This window comes from Myotis yumanensis, unplaced genomic scaffold (assembly GCF_028538775.1).
Source record: "Myotis yumanensis isolate MYYU_CA2020_CCGP unplaced genomic scaffold, mMyoYum1.0.hap1 SCAF_10, whole genome shotgun sequence".
Lineage (NCBI taxonomy): Eukaryota > Metazoa > Chordata > Mammalia > Chiroptera > Vespertilionidae > Myotis > Myotis yumanensis.
In genome coordinates, this window is record NW_027223761.1 from 19,680,735 (window position 1) to 19,701,799 (window position 21,065).

General features: G+C 38.9%; 3 protein-coding genes across 3 annotated transcripts; 1 reads left to right on the plus strand and 2 right to left on the minus strand.

Moving 5' to 3' along the window:
• The first annotated feature begins 820 nt into the window (after positions 1-820).
• Positions 821-1,765, plus strand: LOC139017730 (olfactory receptor 5B3-like). The gene has a single exon (XM_070426330.1). It carries the CDS (start codon positions 821-823, stop codon positions 1,763-1,765), a length of 945 nt encoding a protein of 314 aa, XP_070282431.1.
• Positions 1,766-5,751: 3,986 nt separating this feature from the next.
• On the minus strand, positions 5,752-6,699 carry LOC139017960 (olfactory receptor 5B2-like). The gene has a single exon (XM_070426581.1). It carries the CDS (start codon positions 6,697-6,699, stop codon positions 5,752-5,754), a length of 948 nt encoding a protein of 315 aa, XP_070282682.1.
• Positions 6,700-19,089: 12,390 nt separating this feature from the next.
• On the minus strand, positions 19,090-20,037 carry LOC139017961 (olfactory receptor 5B12). The gene has a single exon (XM_070426583.1). The coding sequence runs from the start codon at positions 20,032-20,034 to the stop codon at positions 19,090-19,092; it is 945 nt and encodes a 314-aa protein (XP_070282684.1). The 5' UTR covers positions 20,035-20,037.
• Positions 20,038-21,065: the final 1,028 nt, after the last annotated feature.

Below are 21,065 nucleotides of genomic sequence, written 5' to 3' on the forward strand. Positions count from 1 at the left end.
CCTTGGGTGAGGATTAAAAAGAAAGAGAAAGAAAGGAAGACAAAAGAAAAAAGAAAAAAGAAAGAAAGAAAGAAAGAAAGAAAGAAATCAGCATTTTAGTTAAGTAGCTGAAACCTTCTTGAAATTCATATATTAACATATTTCAAAACATGTTAATATATGAATTTCAAAAAGGTTTCAGCTACTTAACTAAAATGCTGAATACTGAGTTTGGAGCAATGGTGACAAAGAGTAATTACAAGTTGCACTAAGTTCAATTTTATTTCTATTAATACCAATTAACTGAAGAACCACTCTACCTATGTATATAACTTGGCTTTGGCAGTAATAACTTTCAAACTTAAAAACATTACTGAACCTCTGTGCCTTATAAGTTAAATAGGGTAACAACTAGTTAATCTTATAGATTTATTGAGAAAAATAAATAAATATAGATGTAAGGTGTCTCGAGCATTTCCTGGCATATAAGAAACAAGAAGTATAAGCATTCACTAGGCTCAGGGATATGACATGACAGATATATTTATTCCAAATGTGTCATATTGATTAAGACATGACTTGTTTACACAAATCAGTTTACAAAATTAAAAAAAGTGGGAGATTGATCATTAAACTTCAGTTTCAACAATGTGTAACTCTATAGGTAATGAATGGATTAAACTTTGTTGGTAAACCCATACTTCAAATCTGACTGCCATAATGAAAATGTGCATCTACTTATCACTTTTCTATCTATCTGTTTCAATTGATTTTTTGTTAATCAATGTGTTCCTTTATGACTCATTGCTATAGGACACCTTCTGATTCCCAAACAACATCCATGGAGAACAATACAGAAGTGACTGAGTTCATCCTCTTTGGACTAACCAATGTCCCAGAACTGCAGGTCCCCCTCTTTGTAATGTTCACCTTCATCTACCTCATCAGTGTGGTTGGAAACCTGGGAATAATCATCTTGATTCTCATGGACTTTCGCCTCCATACCCCTATGTACTTTTTCCTTAATAATTTGTCTTTGGTTGACTTTTGTTCCTCTACAGTTGTCACTCCCAAGGTTATGGCTGGGTTCCTTGTAGGAGACAAGGTCATCTCCTACAATGCATGTGCTGCTCAGATGTTCTTTTTTGTAGCCTTTGCCACTCTGGAAAATTTTCTATTGGCCTCAATGGCTTATGACCGCTATGTAGCAGTGTGCAAACCCCTACATTACACCACTACCATGACACCAGGTGTGTGTGCATGTCTTGCCATAGGTTCCTATGTCTATAGTTTTCTGACTGCCTCTGTCCACACTATTAACACTTTCAGCCTCTCTTTTTGTATGTCTAATCTGGTCCATCACTTTTTCTGTGATATTCCTGCAGTCATGGCTCTTTCTTGCTCAGACAGGCATATTAATGAGCAGATTCTTATTTTTGTGGCAAGCTTCAACATCCTTTCTGCTCTCCTGGTTATCTTGATTTCCTATCTGTTCATATTTGTCACCATCTTAATGATGCACTCATCTTCAGGGTATCAGAAGGCTTTGTCCACCTGTGCTTCTCACCTCACTGCAGTCTCCATCTTCTATGGAACTGTCATCTTCATGTACATCCAGCCTAGCTCCAGCCATTCCATGGACACAGACAAGGTGGCCTCTGTGTTCTATACTATGGTCATCCCCATGTTGAACCCTCTGGTCTACAGCTTGAGAAACAAGGAGGTCAAAAATGCATTCAAGAAGGTTGTTGAGAAAGCAAAATTGTCTCTAGGCTTTACCTGTTAAAGTTGTAGGATCCACAATAACCTACTTTCATTCCTGTCAGATGTTCAACATGCAATAACTCACATTTTAAGGTCCAACAATGCTCCTAAATTACTGAAATAATGCCATTTTTTCTTCAAAAGCCTATCATCAAGAAAAAAGAAAATATTGTGTCCAAATACATGATGTCTGAATTAGGATGGCCAAAAGGTACCTTAAGAATTTGGGGAGCCTTGCTTGTAATAAACTTTATTAAATATATTTAGTTTATTCACATGTTTATATTTTCTCTACCATGTAACAATGGAAGGATATATGGAAAACATGGCACACACAAATCCGTGAAAAAAAAGCATATGCAAGAATCCCATAAATGCACATACATGCAAAAGTGGGAAATTTTTTTAAAGGAATAGATGGTGTATGGCTAGTTTTTAATTAAAAAGTTAAAATAATTTATATATCAGATTATATATTTAAGTTCAAAATTATTTATTTCTATAGTTCAAAACTATTTTAGGAGTCTAAAATTTTCTTAAAAGTGATATGGATATTTAAATAAAGATATATGCTTTTTTGGCACATTTTATTCAGAACTGTATATGCATAATATAATAAAGGAATTAATATTTCTTTCTTCAGTAAGTCAGGTACTTAATTTTTCTGTATATGACTACCTTATCTTATTTTGTAAACCAACAGCACTGATTAATAATAATGTTATTCAGTTTTCTCATTGAAAATTCTAAGAAAAGGTTCATGCCACTCATTCAGGGATGCTTCAATGTTAGATGAGCTCTGTCATTTGTTATTCCTCTCCTGCTCATTTACACTGAGTTCCTTGCTTTTTCTAGACAACTCCCAGCATGTTCCTGCATCAGGATCTTTGTCCTTGCTGTTCCCAATGCTCAGAAAGCTCCCTTACTTCCTTCAGCTCTTTGCTTAAATGTTTCTACACCTTAGTCACTCCACCCACCAGTGGACACTGTTCCTTCCTTGCACTTCTTTCTTTAGTTTTCATAATTCTGATCAGTACTCAAATTAAACTATTATCATTATTCCTTTATTTTCCTACTGACAGCATACACTACACAAGAGGAGTCACTTTGTCTTCCTAACTAACAACTTCATTTCAAATACATAAATTACAACCTGCTTTATAATAATTTCTCAATAAACATGTTAATGAATATATTAGTCAAAATTTGGATCAGCAGTCAATATACTTGAACCACTGATAATTACATGAGTTCATCATCCATTATAAAATTCTTTAGAAAAGCCTCAGTTAGTTGGAATGCTGTCCATACACCAAAGTTGCAGGTTGGATCCCCGGTTAGGACACATACAAGAAGCAACCAATGAATTCATAAATAAGTGGAACAACAAGTCAATGTTTCTCTCTCTCTCTCAAATCAATCAATTATTCAATACAATTTTAGAGCATTTCATGAGACGTGGCTAGTTTTTCTCCTATATAATTACTCACTATTTGTAATTACCACTTTTGGACAAATTAATTTTTTAGAAACCATACTATCAAATGGATCATATCAAACCATCTTACTTCTTTTTCGTTAGTATTTCTCATTAAGTGGAAAATAACACATGAAATAAGTTTTATTTAGTATATCATAAAAATGAGAACTATAATAAGTTTTCTACCTGATTGAATTTGAAAAATATATCCATAAATAATGATTATTTATTCGATGTCAATGATTATAAACAGACAAGTCTTATAAATTTCCACTTTAGTTAATATTTTACTTTATCATATTACATTTGTGAAAACTAAGAAAAAAACATTGATTACTACTATTATCTAAAACTTCAAGAAATTATTCAGATCATTATTTTTTAGTAAGGTCATTTTGCTCTTACAGAATACAATTCAGGATGCAACATTGTACATATTTGTCGTGTCTCTTTAATCTTTTCTGATCTTGACAGTTCCTCAGTACTTCCTTATTTTTCATTACCTTAATATGTATTTTGTAGAATGCCTTTCAATTTCTGTTTGTCTGATTTTTTTGTCACATAGTTAAACAAAAGCATAGGTTTTGAGAAAGAATGAGAGGTGAACTTCTCATCATGTCCTATTAGGGGATACACATTACCAGCATGAATTGTCATTGGGGGACTTTATCTTGATCAATTAAACAAGGTGATCACTTAAACTTTTGCCAGGTTCTTCCATATAATGCTACATCGCCCCCCCGCCCCCATACACTCTATACTTTAGAAGCAAGTCACCAAATTTCAGTGCACACTCAGGTGGAAGAGACTACATTCCACCTCCTAGGAGAGGTCTCTATAGATTACTTACAACTTTATTAGGGAAATGCAAATCAAAACTACAATGAGATATCATCTCACCCCTGTTAGAATGGTTATTATCAACATGATAAGTAATAACAAGTGTTGGATAGAGTGTGGAGAAAAAGGAAACTTCATTCTCTGCTGGTGGGAATATAAACTGGTGCAGCCACTATGGAAAACAGTAGAAATCAATGGAGATTATATATATTTAATTCTAATGATTAATGTTTAGCTGGAGAATGATAAGGTTCCTCAAAAAATTAAGACTAGAGTTACCATATATGACTTAGCAATCCCTAAAAGGTGAAAACATTTATTCACAAAGACATGCATCCCTATATTAATTGCAGCACTATTCATGGTTGTCAAGACATGGAAAAAACTGAAGTGTCCTTCAATAGATGATTGGATAAAGAAGATGTGGTACATATAGACAATGGAATATTACTCAGCCATAAGAAAAGATGAAATACTGACATTTGTGACAACATGGATATTATCCTGTTCAATAATATCATGCTAAGTGAAATAGGTTAATCAGAAAAAGCTAAGAACCATTTGATTTCATTCATATGTGGGATATAAAACTGAAACTCATAGACACAGACAACTGTATTGTGGTTACCAGAGAGAATGGGTTTGGGGGTATTAAAGGGTAAAGGAGGCCAAATATATGGTGATGGAAGATTTTTTGACTTTGAGTGGTAGGCACACAATGCAATGCATAGATCATGTATTATATACTGTACACTTGAAACCTACATAATCATATTAACCACTGTCATCCAATAAATTTAATAAGAAGTAAAATAAAATTTATCTATAAGAAAGAATTGTTTGTTTGTTTGTTTGTTTATATCAGGAAAACCCAAACCAAGATTGTGAAACAAATTGTCAAAAATCCACCCTGTCTGGTATGGCTCAGTTGGTTGGGTGTCATCCTGTGCATCAAAGGGTTGCTGGTTTGGTGCCTGGTCAGGTGCATGCCCAGGTTGCAGGCTCAATCCACACTGAGGGGTATGAGGCAGGCAGCCGATCAATGTTGTTGTGGGGACTGAGCCCACAACTGAGGCATGTGCCCTGACTGGAAATTGAACTGTGACCTCTGAGCCATGTGGGCCTGGCAACAGTGATTTTCTTACTTGAATTATGGTGCACAGAAAAGCCACTAAGAAGATGAAGTTCTCGTTAAATAATTCTGAATCTGGTCGGTGATAACCACCTGACTTTAAATTCTTGTAATTATTGGGCCAGTCTGACTCTACCATAACAGTGAGGCGTGAGTTGTTTTCCTCTTTAATGGAACTATAAGGCCACCTCGAATTCTCATTTTTCTCCCTCATTACAAATTTTTGGAGAGAAATGGTCACACTATGAGAATGCTGGCCTCAAAATATTATGAAAGAAGACTGGTCCAGCCGCTGGAGGATGAATGACCATGTGGAGCAGAGGTAGACAGTATCCAGAATCAGCATGCAGAAATGTAAGGCCATCTTGAACCTTTCAGCCTAACCATGCAACCATGCAGAAGATATGCAACCTCATGAGTGAATCCATGTGAAAGCAGCAAAGTACCTGTTCTTAGAATTATGAGAAATAAAAGCTGTTGTTTTAAACCACTAACTGTTGTGGTAGTTTATTGTATAGCAATAGACAGCTGAGATGTATAATCTCTCTAACTAAAACTATGTGCTGAGCAGGACTTTCATCTTCTTAATGGCTTTTCTGAAAGCATTATTAACCTCTTTATTCCGCAGACTATAGACAATAGGGTTCAACATGGGGACTATTATTGTATAGAACACAGATGCCAATTGATCATTGTCCATAGAGTGAGTAGAACTGGGCTGTAAGTACATGAAGATTACAGTTCCATAGAATATGGTTACAGAAGTTAGGTGAGAAGCACAGGTAGAGAAGGCTTTCTTTCGTCCCTCTGCTGAGCGCATCCTCAGGATGGCAATGAATATGAATAGATAGGAGGTCAAAATAACTGTTAGGGCAAACAAGACATTGAAAGCTGCTAAGATGAAGAGCACAATCTCATTTGTGTAGATGTCAGAGCATGAAAGAGCCAGGATTGCAGGGATATCACAGAAAAAGTGATGGACCACATTGGAACGGCAAAAGGAGAGACAGAAGGTAAATCCAGTGTGGATGGCAGATTCAACCAAGCCCCAGACATGGCAGCCTAGGGACATTTGCGCACACACTGTGGTGGTCACAGTGCTGGTGTAATGTAAGGGTTTACACACCGCTGCGTGGCGATCATAAGCCATGACAGCTAGTAGAAAACAGTCTGCACTGGCAAAAGCCACAAAGAAAAACATCTGAGCAACACATCCCCCATAGGAGATGACTTTATCCCCTGTGAGGAACCCAGCCATCACCTTGGGAGTAACAGCTGAGGAGTAAGCACAGTCTACCAGAGACAGGTTACTGAGGAAAAAATACATGGGAGTGTGGAGGCAAGAGTCCAACAGAATTAACATGATAATCCCAAGATTTCCCATGAGAGTGACGAGATATATAAGAGTGAATATTATGAAGAGGGGGATCTGTAACTCTGGGGTGTCGGTCAGTCCCAAGAATCTAAATTCATTCACCTCTGTGCTATTCTCCATGGAGGTCATTTTGAAATTGTATTTCACCTGTCAAAACAAGAGAAGCAAAATGGATAAATTACTAATGCATGGGAAATGGCTCACAGCATACCAATGTCACCATGATGCCATTACCAGTGCAGGGTTGTACCAGGCCAGCACAGCCGAGGGTTCGGGGATGTAGAAAAGGCAAACAAAGAGAATAAGCTGGGTCTAGGTCAGTGATGGCAAACCTTTTGAGCTCGGCGTGTCAGCATTTTGAAAAACCCTAACTTAACTCTGGTGCCATGTCACATATAGAAATTTTTTGATATTTGCAACCATAGTAAAGCAAAGACTTATATTTTTGATATTTATTTTATATATTTAAATGCCATTTAACAAAGAAAAATCAACCAAAAAAATGAGTTCGTGTGTCGCCTCTGACATGCGTGTCATAGGTTTGCCATCACTGGTCTAGGTGGATCTTCCTGTGCCTGGCTGAGGCCACAGAGAGAGATCCAGATGGCAAGCTGAGCCTTTATTTTATAGCCAGAGGTAAACAAGGTAGTGGTCACCATAGTTACAATGTTCTTGTGAGTTTCACTTGTTTTGGCAGCACTTGCTACATTTCCCTCAGCCCATTAGCTACCCAGATAAGATCTAGGGAGTGTCATAAGGTCAAGCCTAATTATGCTAAGAGGGCTGTGCCCTCTAAGCTGGGACTTGTTTGTGGCTTTGCCAACAGGTCAGTCTGAGGCTTAACCCTATAGCCACTCCCTACACAGGGTTGCCAATAACCAAAGAACTGCATCTTCTGACCTTCATCTTTTAATTTGTTCCTGACAAATTAATCTTTTATTAGTTCCTGACTTCACTCAGATATTCCAAATGACCTTATCTTCAAAATATCTACTGCTTATTTTCATTTGGGTTGAAAGTTTCTGCTTTTTCTCTCAATTACTTGGTCATCCCTGAGCCATGTAACACTCATATTAATGCAACACTTACCATGTGCCAGGTAGTATGAGAATAATACCTCATTTAATCTCCCAGCTGTCCTATTAGTTAATTACCTGAGAAAAATGATGTGCCAATGCCTTTCTGGATGTGAAGTTCTGTGAAGATTATCATTTAAGCAATTGTGATCCATCTGAGATCTAAGAAAGAATAGTTTCCCTTTCTCTCCTCAGAGAAAACTGCCCCTTGAAAGATATGCCCACCCCCAAAAGTGTAAAAATCTCAAAACTGTGACCATTCAGACCTCTTGCTTCAACCTCTTGAGGGAAGTAGCAGAGAATGGAGGAAAATACTCATCACCTCCATTGGGGAGCAATGCAAGTGTCCTGAGCTTGAATTTCTTCATCCAAAAATAAATAAATAAATAAATAAATAAATAAATAAATAAATAAGGCATGTGTTTCCTACTCTTTGTCACAATATTCTTACAGCAATTTTAAAAGGTGCACTCTCTATAAAGAGGCGGCATCTTATGTTGGTAAAGAACATGGTCTCTGGGGTCATTCAATTCCTGCATTTCCACTTGCCAGGTGGGCCTCAGTGAAAAATAGGGATGATGATAATAGGATCTTGCAAATCTGGAGAACTCAATGATTTGACATGTTTAAATCACACAGAATACTGCTTAATACATAGTTAGCATGCAATAAACCATAAGTTTTACTATTATTAAATAAATATTATTATTATTAATAGTAGTAGTATATAAGATGGTTCAAAGAAAGTATCAAAAGAAACCTAACAAAATGGTTGGAATCACATTACTAAAGAAACTTATGTGAATGAGTGACTTCATAACTTAAATCCAAATTTGTTTAAACATACACACTATTTTTACAAATGTTAATGAAAAATTGGGGGCTGAGCTCCAGGGATAATTACAGATACAAATTTTGAGATGGCATTTTTCATGGTATGGTTTCTGCAAGAGCAGACTATTAAAGTCTGTACTGATTATTTCACCCACTTACATAATCTCATTATAAAATAGCCTCCACAGTTTTCAGAATCCAGGCTAAACATCTGGTCAAGCCTGATAAAGTCTTCAACATTGAATCCCTTAATACCTGAATTATCCAGCCTCAGAGCTCTTTCCCTCATAATTCACTTGTAGTTCATGAGCACATCTTATATCTCTACCTTCAAAGTGTATCCTGAGTTCATTCATTTGTCACCACCTCCAGTGTGACTACTCCAGGCCAAGCCATCATTTAGGGCACCCCTCCTAAGAACTCAGGCCCAGAATGGGCCATTGGAAACGTTAAGAAAAGGAAACCTGAGGTGAGATGGAGATATGGGAGCTGAGAGATGGTGGGGAGTAAAGAGTAGATATTGAAGGATTTTGAAGTTTTGTCTTCTCAACTAGATAGTAAATGTGTCCTATAGACAATGTCTTTCTGACCCTAGCAAAATAATACCAGCAATGTAATGGGTAGCCATATTGCCTTTCATGCCAGGTACTATTGTCCTAGTTCATATAGATTCAAACCCCTCTTTGTATCCTTGTGCCTAGCAAAGTGCATGGCAACTATCAATTAATTTTTGTTGGGTGAATGAGCTAGTGAAGAAATGATTGCTATTTCTACATGAAAATAGATCTGTAAAAAATAAGGCTGAACAAGAGAATAAGCAACATCTACAAAGATAAATGCTCTGAGACTAGAAGAAAAAATCTAAGAGAAACAGAACTTACATGTATTTCATTACTATTTTCATAGAATACATTCTTCATTAATATATATTTTATAATAGATACCACATTTACTCAATATAGTTAATGTCAATAGTTCTCTTTAAATTCACCTGGGTATATATTCAGTAAAATATATTAAAATAACAAGAGAAATATATGTATATTTATAGGAATACTAGTGGCCCGGTGCACAAATTTGTGCACATTGAAAGGAAATTAATTAGAAGAAATATTTTAATATTGCTATTCACCCTTTCTCTACAATAGAAGTGTCAACCAAATTCATGATCGACAATGACAGATCGAAACACACACATGTGATTGGTGCCAGCGAGAGCTTTATATGTATCATGCATGCGTGAGTTAACTTAGCCTTTTATATATACAGAATAAACTTGTTTAATTAGACCTGCTTTCTGATTTAGCTAAACTTTTTCCATCCCAGTCAAGCACACCAACTTCTCTTTCAGGTAATTGTCAGCAACACAGCAGTAAATATCAACATGAAGCAGATTATTATTGTAGATCACACAGGGAGAACAAAGGGTAAAATATTTAACTGCAGCAGTTTTTTACTATATTCTGAGCAGTGAGAAAACCTGAAGTCATTTTCAAGCTCCACCATTTCTTACTTCTTTTCAGTCAGGCCAAGTTTCTAAACTTTCTAAATCTCTGATTTCCGGCAAATGAAAAGAAAATAGCATTCTATTGAGTCTCTTATCTACCTACTCCAGAACTTCTGTGAGGATCAAATGAGATGAGGCATGGGAAAACACTTCACGGACATTTGGTTAAAGTGTGAAATGTTTGCATCTGGCTATAAAACAAGCCGTGTTCCTGGTCTGAAGAATCTGCAAGGAGGCTAGTTGCTCAGGAGAGGAAGCCAAGCGCTGCTACCTGAAGTCATTACCTGGTGCCCACAGTGACCGTTTCCGGGCTGGGCTGGGCTGGGCTGTGAGCCACATTTTGCACCATGGGGTCTGGCAGCATTGGCTGCGATTTGATGGGCTGTCACTCTGAGGTGGTAGTGAGGCCTGTGTCCCACTTGGGAGAAGCTGAGTGTTGGTTTGTTGACGCCAGGTCTGCGGTGCCATTTCTTTGTAAAAGGCCAGTACATGTCACGGCAGTTCCTGCATTGAGCATCTGCCCCCTGGTGGTCAGTGTGCATCATAGCAACCGGTCGGACAGTAGGAGGGACACTTAGTATATTAGCCTTTTATATATATAGATAATCAAGAAGAATAATCTATGAAAAAACCTTTTTGTTGAATCAATAAATTTGTTCATCAAATCTTCAGCAAATAAACTCTCCATGAATTTGTTTTGAGTGAACTGAGTCTTGGAGAATTAATTTAACACAAATTGTCCTAGAACAATATTTTACAATTATTAGCAATAATTCCTGACACACACCGCACTTTGAATATTTGAGTTCATTTAAGATAGAAAAGATTATAAAGCAAACATGTACTGCAAGTGAAAAAATAAATAGGGCTTTATGAAAGTTTTGTTTCTGGTACATGTGTATGTGTTTGTGTGTGCTGGGTGACAATGTAAATCATGCCTTTTGCTGTGGATTCCTTGTTTTAAAAAGTCTAAGACATTTGGTCAGGAGCCTTGGGAAAGTTTGTACAAAGTTACACATGAGAATATGTTTTAATAATACAGGACCATGAACTTCAGAATGTATTTCATAAACAGATGCAATAAACAATTCATTCAGTGATTCACTCACCCATTCATTTATTTATTTGTTCACTCATTGCCTCAACAAAGATTTATTTGGTGTTCACCATTTTCTAAGTGCTTTCCTAAACACAGGAATTTTAAATGATAAGAAAAAATACCATCCTCTGTTATTTGCAAAAAAATCACCATTTTCCTAATTAATGGAGGTTGTTATAACATCTGGACTCTAGTTAAACAGCATGGAAGCATGAGAGTAGTAACACTTGGGATATTAAACTCTGAAAAACTCATAGGAAGATGTTGCCCTTGTAACTTAACATAGCACATCTAATACCATAATCTAAACAGATCATAGAACTGAGCTAGATCTTTACCTTGCTCTTCAAAGAAAATAACACAACTTCACGTATGATCCTCAAATTGTTAGTCCCACTCAAAAAGAAAAGCAGAATCCATCCTGTTGAAGTTCGCACTTACTGTCTGGTCACAAAGATTTAAGTTCTCTAGAGGCTTGGAAATATAAGAAGAAGGTAATTATCAGGTGAGGATTATAAAATATTCTCCAACCTGTCACACAGGGATACTGTTGGGAGGACAGATAGGAAAAAATGTACTCTGTAAATGCTGAGCAGCTCTAAGAAAGAATCATCATACTCACCATAGACAACATTTTAGCTTGGGGGTTTATTCTTAACCATTGTTGTAGGCTCAGAGTAATATGCCAGTGAAATAAGGCCACTTAGTAAAATGGCTAAAACTTTACATTAAGATCAATGAAAGAACACTAAGAGCCTTTGGCATGCAGACTGGTAACTATAATGATTTCAGAGTAATGTTGGGATGTTAGAGGCCAATGATTGGGAACCAGAGGGATTTATACATACATGAAGGTGCCAGGGGACTAGGTGCTCAAGAGAGCAAATGTGAGTCTTCCACCCCAGTCATTTACAGTAGAAGCAATTAGACTGTAGAGACCGAGCTTAGTTTGTGAAGGCAGAGCACTAATGTGTTTACGTTACTTGGGGCTATGTCTTCTTGAAAGTGTAGACGTCTTCAGCAGAAGAGATTCAGGCAGAATCATGAGGGGGTAAAGGAAACAAGCTGGGAGGTTATAAAAGTTGTGCTGCCCCACATCAACACGACTTCCTGAAATTCATGTGAAAACAGTTACAAGTGCTGTAATCCCTCAGCACTTCAGTTCCCTTCTTTATAAATGGAGATGAGGATAGTGTCTGCTTCACACAGTGTTATGAGGTGCATATAAGTTAATACTTATAAAGTTTTTAAAACAGAGCCTGGTATATTGTGAACTCTCATTAAACACTATAAAACAATTACAAAGTCTTACTTTTTGTGAGAAAGCCTCCATTCATTTTTGAAAGAGTGTCTATTTTCTCTGGAAAAAATCATTTATCCTTTAGAGACCTTAGAAGTCACCATGAGTTAATTCCAAAGACCCTAACATGTAGTTGTGGGGTTGGAGAGTGTGTTAATAATTAACAAACAGAAGTAAGACAGAGGAGAATCAAAATGAGAGCTGTTTAAGTTGTCTAGGCAATTTGGAAAACAAGGATTCATCTGTGGTACATTTGGTGCACCTACTGAGTTACAGACAAAGCTGAATAACCCTGGGAGACACACACACACACACACACACACACACACACACACACTTCCAGCTATATTTCTATGTAGAAACATAACATTTCCACCAGGAGCTGAGATATGACATTTTTGTGGATGCTCTTTACCCAAACTTCCTATTTTTAATAATTCCCCACTATATGAAAACTGGTGGAAAGCAAAGAACTAAAGAAAACCTAGTCTAACAAATTAAGCAGCAGTTCTCAACCTGTGGGTCATGACCCCTTTGGCAGTCGAAAGACCCTTTCACAGGGGACGCCTAAGACCATCCTGCATATCAGATATTTACATTAGGATTCATAACAGTAGCAACATGAAGTAGCAACGAAAGTAATTTTATGGTTGGGTCACAACATGAGGAACTGTATTTAAAGGGCCAGAACATTGAGAACCACTGAATTAAGGAAAGTATGAGAGCAATGTCTCACTAAATAGATAAACCAATAAAAGTATAGATTTCAAAAAACTAATAGAAATTCTTGATTTGAAAATAAAATTAAATAACAAAGATTTCATCAAAGTGGATCAGTAGCAGATTTAAACTGGTAGGGAAAAAATCAGTGAACTTTAAGACAGGTGAGTTGAGAAATCCAGTCTGAAAAGCAGAAATAACAATTATGAAGAAAAACCATACTCTCAGAGAAATGTGTAATACTATAAGAGTATTAACATATGCATGATGGCAGTCCAAAAAAAGGAAAGGGCCAGAAAGAATATTTGAAGAAATAAATGGCCAAATTTTTCTCAAATCTGAGGAAAGAAATGGATATATATATAGATTCAAATTTTATCATAGTGAGGTTCAAAATGTTAGCAGATATGTATATATTAACAAGTTTATAGCATTTATGTACAAATAAGTTATTAATATTACTAGAGGCCCGGTGCACAAAAGTTTGTGCACTTGGGATGGGGGGGGGGGGGGTCCCTCAGTCCGGCATGTGGCCTCTCACAGTCTGGGACCCCTCGGGGGATGACCATCTGCTGGCTGAGGCCTGCTCCCCGGGGGATTGGGCCTAATCTGGCAATCAGACATTCCTCTGGCAGCCCGGCAGCCCTCAGGAGATGTCCACTTGCCAGTGGGGAGAAGACCTAAGCTGCAGTCGGACATCCTTAGCACTGCTGAGGCGGCAGGAGAGGCTCCCACCACCACCGCTGTACTGGCAGCCATCAGCCTGGCTTGTGGCTGAGCAGAGCTCCCCCATGTGGGAGCGCACTGACCACCAGAGGGCAGCTCCTGCATTGAGCGTCTGCCCCCTGGTGGTCAGTGTGTGTCATAGTGACCAGTCATTTCCAGTCTTTCTGCTGTTAGGGTCAGTTTGCATATTACCCTTTTACTATATAGGATAGAGGCCTGGTGCACGGGTGGAAGCTGGCTGGTTTGCCCTGAGGGGTGTCCTGGATCAGGGTGGGGGTCCCGCTTGGGTGCCTGGCCAGCTTGGGTGAGGGGCTGATGGCTGTTTTCAGGCTGCCCACACCCCCTTCAGGGTGGGAGTCCCCACTGGTGTGCCTGGCCAGCCTGGATGAGGGGCTGAGGGCTGTTTACAGACTGGCCACACCCTCTGTAGGGTGGGCATCCCCACTGGGGTGCCTGGCCAGCCTGGATGAGGGGTTGAGGGCTGTTTTCAGGCAGGCCAAGCTTGCAACTGAAGCTCCCAGTCTCTCCTTTTTTTCTTTTTTCTTTTTTTTTCTGGGATTTATTTACCTTCTGTAATTGAAACTTTGTTGTGGCTCCAGCTCTGAGACCGGCTGACTGAAAGCAGGTTTCTGGGGTTTGTTTAGCTTCTATAATTGAAACATAGTTGCATTTCGGAGCTGTTGCTTTCAGGCTCAGAGCTGGGCGGCGGCAGACGGGGAACCTTGGCTTCCTCCATCGCCAGGGCAACCAAGCCTCATGTTCGCTTCAGCTGCGTGGCTGCCGGCCGCCATCTTGGTTAGCAGTTCATTTGCATATCACCCTGATTAGCCAATGGGAAGCATAGCGGAGGTATAGTTAATTACCATGTTTGTCTATTATTAGATAGGATTGTCTTTTTGGTAATTAAACTTTAAAAATTAAATGTTATATTTTTATTTAAGTGAATTAAAATATGCATTTATCCTTTCCCCCCTATTTTGTGATATGTTTCCTCTATTAAAATTGTCGTGTACCTCATTGTGGGGTTGGGGTGATGAGAAGAGATAAACCAAAAAACTTATATACTTGCCGAAACCGGTTTGGCTCAGTGGATAGAGCGTTGGCCTGCGGACTGAAAGGTCCCAGGTTCGATTCCGGTCAAGGGCATGTACCTGGGTTGCGGGCACATCCCCAGTGGGAGATGTGCAGGAGGCAGCTGGTCGATGTTTCTCTCTCATCGATGTTTCTAACTCTCTATCTCTCTCCCTTCCTCTCTGTAAAAAATCAATAAAATATTTAAAAAAAACAAACAAACAAAAAAAAAACTTATATACTTATATGCATAACCCATGAACACAGGCAATACGCTAGTGAAGATCTTGGGGAGGTGGATAGGGGCTGGGAAGAGGGGGATAAAGGGAAGAAAATGGGAGATATCTGTAATACTATCAACAATAAAAATATATTAAAAAATAAAATTCTCATATAAACATTATTTTTAGATATGACCTATTTTTTATTATTAGATTTATTGGGGTGACATTAGTCAACACGAACATATAAGTTTCAGGTGTGGGTTTCTATGCTATAAGATCTGTATATTGCACCATGTGTCCACCACCCAAAGTCAAATCTTCTCTTGTCACCTTATAGTAGGACCCCATTTTTCCTCCATCCCCTTTCCTCTGGCTACCACCACACTGCTGTTTGTGTTCATGAGTTTCAGTTTTATATACCACATATGAGTGAAATCATATGTTCTTAGCTTTTATTGTCTTACTAGAGGGCCGATGCACAAAAATTTGTGCACTTGGGGCGGGGGGGGGGGGGGATCCCTCAGCCCGGCCTGTGCCCTCTCGCAGTCTGGGACCCCTCAGGGGATGACCACCTGCTGGCTTAGGCCTGCTCCCTGGAGGATTGGGCCTAAGCTGGCAATCAGACATCCCTCTGGCAGCCCGGCAGCCCTCAGGGGATGTCCACTTGCCAGCGGGGAGAAGACCTAAGCTGCAGTCGGACATCCTTAGCACTGCTGAGGAGGCAGGAGAGGCTCCCACCACCACCGCTGTACTGGCAGCCATCAGCCTGGCTTGTGGCTGAGCAGAGCTCTCCCATGTGGGAGTGCACTGACCACCAGAGGGCAGCTCCTGCATTGAGCGTCTGCCCCCTGGTGGTCAGTGTGTGTCATAGTGACCAGTCATTTCCAGTCTTTCTGCTGTTAGGGTCAGTTTGCATATTACCCTTTTACTATATAGGATAGAGGCCTGGTGCACGGGTGGAAGCTGGCTGGTTTGCCCTGAGGGGTGTCCTGGATCAGGGTGGGGGTCCTGCTTGGGTGTCTGGCCAGCTTGGGTGAGGGGCTGATGGCTGTTTTCAGGCTGCCCACACCCCCTTCAGGGTGGGGGTCCCCACTGGGGTGCCTGGCCAGTCTGGGTGAGGGGCTGAGGGCCGTTTTCAGGCTGGTGGGTGACTGAAGCTCCCAGCCTCTCCTTTTTTCTTTTTTTGTTATTCTGGGATTTATTTACCTTCTATAGCTGTCACTGGAGCTGAGAGCCAGCTCCAGCTCTGAGGCCACGGCTGGCTGAAAGCAGGTGTCTGGGTTTGTTTAGCTTCTATAATTGAAACATTGTTGCTGTCCTGCTTGCTCCAGCTCTGAGGCCGCAGCTGGCTGAAAGCAGGTACCTGGGTTTGTTTAGCTTCTATAATTGAAACATTGTTGCTGTCCTGCTTGCTCCAGTTCTGAGGCTGCATCTGGCTGAAAGCAGGTATCTAGGGTTTGTTTAACTTCTATAATTGAAACATTGTTGCTTCCGGAGCTCAGAGCTGGACTGCGGCAGGCGGGGAACCTTGGCTTCCTCCATCACTGGAGCAAGCAAGTCTCATGTTCGCTTCAGCTACATGGCTGCCGGCCGCCATCTTTGTTGGTATTTAATTTGCATATCCTGCTGATTAGCCAGTGGGAAGCGTAGCAGAGGTATGATCAGTTACCATGTTTGTCTATTATTAGATAGGATTTTACTTAGTATAATGTTCTCAAGGCCCATCCATGTTGTTGCAAATGACACTATTTCAGCCTTTCTTATAGCTGAGTAGTATTTCATGGTGTATATGTATCACATCTTTATCCAGTCTTCTATTGCAAAACATTTTGGTTGTTTCCATGTCTTGGCCACCATGAATAATGCTGCCATGTGCATAGGGGTGCATATCTTTGTGAATACATGATTTTGAGGTTTTTGGGTATATACCCAGAAGAGGGATTGCTAGGTTGTATGGTAGCTCTATTCTCAATTTTTTGAGGAATCACCAGACTGCTTTCCATGTGGTTGTGCCAGTCTATGTTCACAACAGCAGTGAATGAGGGTTTCCTTTTGTCCACAACCTCTCCAACACTTGTTATTTCTTGTCTTGTTGATAATGGCCACTCTAACAGGTTTAAAGTGGTATCTCATAGTTTTGATTTGTATTTCCCTAAATGCCAATAAGGTTGAACATTTTTTTCATGTATCTATTGGCTGTTTGTATGTCTTCTTGGGAGAGTTGTATTTTCAGGTCCTTTGCCCACTTTTTGATTGGGTTGTTAGATTATTTAGTGTAGAGTTTTATGAGTTCTTTATATATTTTGGAAATTAAACCTTTGTTGGAGCTACTGTTTGCAAACATCATCTCCCATCTGGTTGGCTGCCTCTTTGTTTTATTGTCAGTTTCTTTTGCTGTGCAGAAGCTTTCTAGTTTGATATGGTCCCATTCATTTATTTTTGCCTTTACTTCCCTTGCCTTTGAGGTAAAGTTCACAAAAAGTTATCTATGATCAAGGTCCATAGTTTGGTACCTATATTTTCTTCAATCTTATTGTTTCAGTTTTTATATTTAAGTATTTGATCTATTGTGAATTAATTTTTGTACATGGAAACAAACTGTAATCCAGTTTCATTTATTTGCATATGGCTTTCCAGTTTCCCTAGCATCATTTGTTGAAGAGACTATCTTTACTCCATTGTGTGCTCCTGGCTCCTTTTTCAAAAATTATCTGTCCATTTACATGTGGTTTTATAGCTGGCTTCTCTGCTCTGTTCTATTCATCTGTGTGTCTATTTCTCTGCCAATACCATGCTGTTTTGATTATCAAAGTTCTGTAGTATAATTTGAAGTCAGGTAGCATGAAGATATGACTTATTAATATGGAAATTTGGCTAGGAAAAGAAATGCCCATGTAAAGACTTGCATTTTCATTTCAAAAAAATAAATATACACTTAAGGAAGTATTTTATAAGGTTAATAAAAATATAAAATCTATTGCTCTTTATATGTAAAAGATAAAGTGAAATAAAATTTTTTTAAAAACCACAGGATATATAACATATATTTTTATTAAGCCAAGTATTTGTATTAATATGGGATAGGAGGACTGGATGAAGGAAGGTGAAGGGATTAGTCACAGAACCTACAGGCATAACCCATAGACACATAAAACAGTATGTGATGGCCAGAGGGAGGAGGGGGCAGGGGCTGGGTAGAGGTGGGCAAAGGTTGGAGAGAAGGGGACATGTGTAATAATGTCAACAGTTAAAAAAGAATGTGTTCTCAGACACAAAAATAATTGTTTTAAATTCTACTATAACAATGAACCTATCTCATGGTCCTAATTTCTCCTTCATAGGTATGTGGGCTTCATGCGTTTCTCATAAATGATGCTTGTGTGTGCATATACTGGTACATACCCATTACCGTACATGTTCATATGGGAGTGGGAGTGAACATATTTATTTAAATATTTTAAAAATAAGTATTGTATATTCATGGATTAGTCTTCTTAGCCTTTTATTCCTAGGTGTCATATTTTTAAGACTTTTGCATTATGCTAAATGAAATAAATCTGTCAGAAAAAACTAAGAACCATATGATTTCGTTCATATGTAGGATATAAAACTGACACTCATGAACACAAACAGCAATGTGGTGGTTGCCAGAGGGAAGGAGATAAGAGGAAAAGAGGGTCCTAATATAAGGTGACAGGAGAAGATTTGACTTTGGGTGGTGGATACATAGTGCAATATACACATCTTGTAACATAGAAACCCACACTGGAAACCTATATGATCATGTTGACCAATGTCACCCCAATCAAGTTAATAAATTTAAAAAAAAAACATTTGCTTTGGAGATGTAATTGTTGGAGAAATTACTATAAGAAATTAGGAATTTTATGGTCAAAAAGGTAAATATTTTATCCAGACAGATCTGAGCTGTATGATACTGTCTTACTGTTGATTCTATATAATTAAACTGTGAATCCTATAGAGGACTTTCCCTTTCCTACAGCCTTTTTAAAAGCACTCTTTACCTCTTTGTTCCTCAGGCTGTAGACCAGAGGGTTCAGCATGGGGATGACCATGGTATAGAACACAGATGCAATTTTATCTGTGTCCATGGAATGACTGGAGCTGGGCTGTAAATACATGAAGATGCCTGTCCCATAAAAGATGGAGACTGCAGTGAGGTGGGAAGCACAGGTGGAAAAGGCCTTTTGGCGGCCCTCAGATGAGTGCATTCTCAGGATGGTGATAAATATAAATAGGTAGGAGAACAAGATGATCATGACAGAAAAGAGGACATTGAAACCAACCACCAAAAAAATAACCATCTCAGTGATGTAGTTGTCTGAACATGAGAGAGCCAAGAGAGGAGGAGCATCGCAGAAAAAATGATCAATCACATTGGACTTACAGAAGGAGAGCCTGAACATGTCCCCAGTGTGGATGGAGGCATTCAGGAAACCACAGATGTAGGAGCCTATGATCAGGCGTGCACACACACCTGTCGTCATGGTGGTGGTGTAATGCAGGGGTTTGCACACTGCTGCGTAGCGGTCATAGGCCATGGAGGCCAAGAGAAAATTTTCTACAGTGATGAAAGCTACAAAGAAAAAGAACTGGGTGACGCAAGAATTGTAGTTGATTATTTTTTCTCCTGTGAGGAATCCTGCCATCACTTTGGGAGTGACAGCTGAGGAATAACCAAAGTCCACCAGGGAGAGGTTACTGAGGAAAAAGTACATGGGTGTGTGGAGACGAGCGTCCAACAGGATCAGGTTGATCATCCCCAGGTTCCCAAGCAGAGTGATGAGGTAGATGAGGGAGAAGATTATAAAGAGTGGGATCTGCAGTTTTGGGTCATCTGTTAGCCCCACAAGAATGAACTCAGTCACCTCGGTACTGTTTTCCATGAGGATTAATTGAGATTTATGTGGCTGCCCTGTAGCAATGAGAAAACAGAATCAGAATGACTAATGGAGATAAGACTCTGCTGAAATCAACCAGCATGTCTACTCTGCGGCTCATTTCACTGTTGCAACAGCATGTTCCCAGGAGTCTGTAGACTCCTATGTCACGGCTATGACAATAAAATGCAGTTGTAAATTATTGAGAGATCATAGAATATTCAGGTAGATGGATTTAGAGATAATGTATCCTAATCTCCTAACTTCATAAACGACTGAATTAAGATAAAGAGAAGAAAAGAAAGGACGTCTGCAATGTTATCTGATTATAGTAGCTCATGGAAGGAGCACAGACTCCCAATTCAAAGTTTACAGATCAACCACAAATTATTCTTTATATTAAATTGGAATAACTTCATAAAATTAATGTGAAATTGAATTAATTTTACTTCAACTGGCATTTTTTTTGTCTTTTCCATTGTATCAAGAACAGTGATATATGATAGGGAAAGAATTAAAGAAAACATGTCCTTAGCCTAAAATGCTCTCAATATAGTACGGTATACAGAATGTGTAATTTACCAAATAATAAGAAAACAATAGAATTTCATGTACAAGGAATAAAAACATCTAGAAAATAATAGTTTTTAATTTTTCTCACACTAGTACTATTTTAAGCTTCTGCATTCAGATGTCTCTGATCTGGGACCATGTTAAAGCCATGTTAAAATATGAAAATCCCACCTCCACTATGTACATAATCAATGAACTTGGGCAATGTGCAACATTTTCCCTATCAAATTGGGTTGATCATGGAAACTGGAACTATGTAAGTTGTTAAATATTATGACTTAGACAGAGGGCTTGATCTACCTGGTATAAGAGAAGTGGGTATGCCGGAACCGGTTTGGCTCAGTGGATAGAGCGTCGGCCTGTGGACTGAAGGGTCCCAGGTTCGATTCCGGTCAAGGGCATGTACCTGGGTTGCGGGCACATCCCCAGTAGGAGATGTGCAGGAGGCAGCTGATCGATGTTTC

Coding starts and splice junctions, on each gene's coding strand:
- LOC139017730 (XM_070426330.1), top strand. CDS start 821: ATGGAGAACAATACAGAAGTGACTGAGTTCATCCTCTTTGGACTAACC.
- LOC139017960 (XM_070426581.1), bottom strand. CDS start 6,699: ATGACCTCCATGGAGAATAGCACAGAGGTGAATGAATTTAGATTCTTG.
- LOC139017961 (XM_070426583.1), bottom strand. CDS start 20,034: ATGGAAAACAGTACCGAGGTGACTGAGTTCATTCTTGTGGGGCTAACA.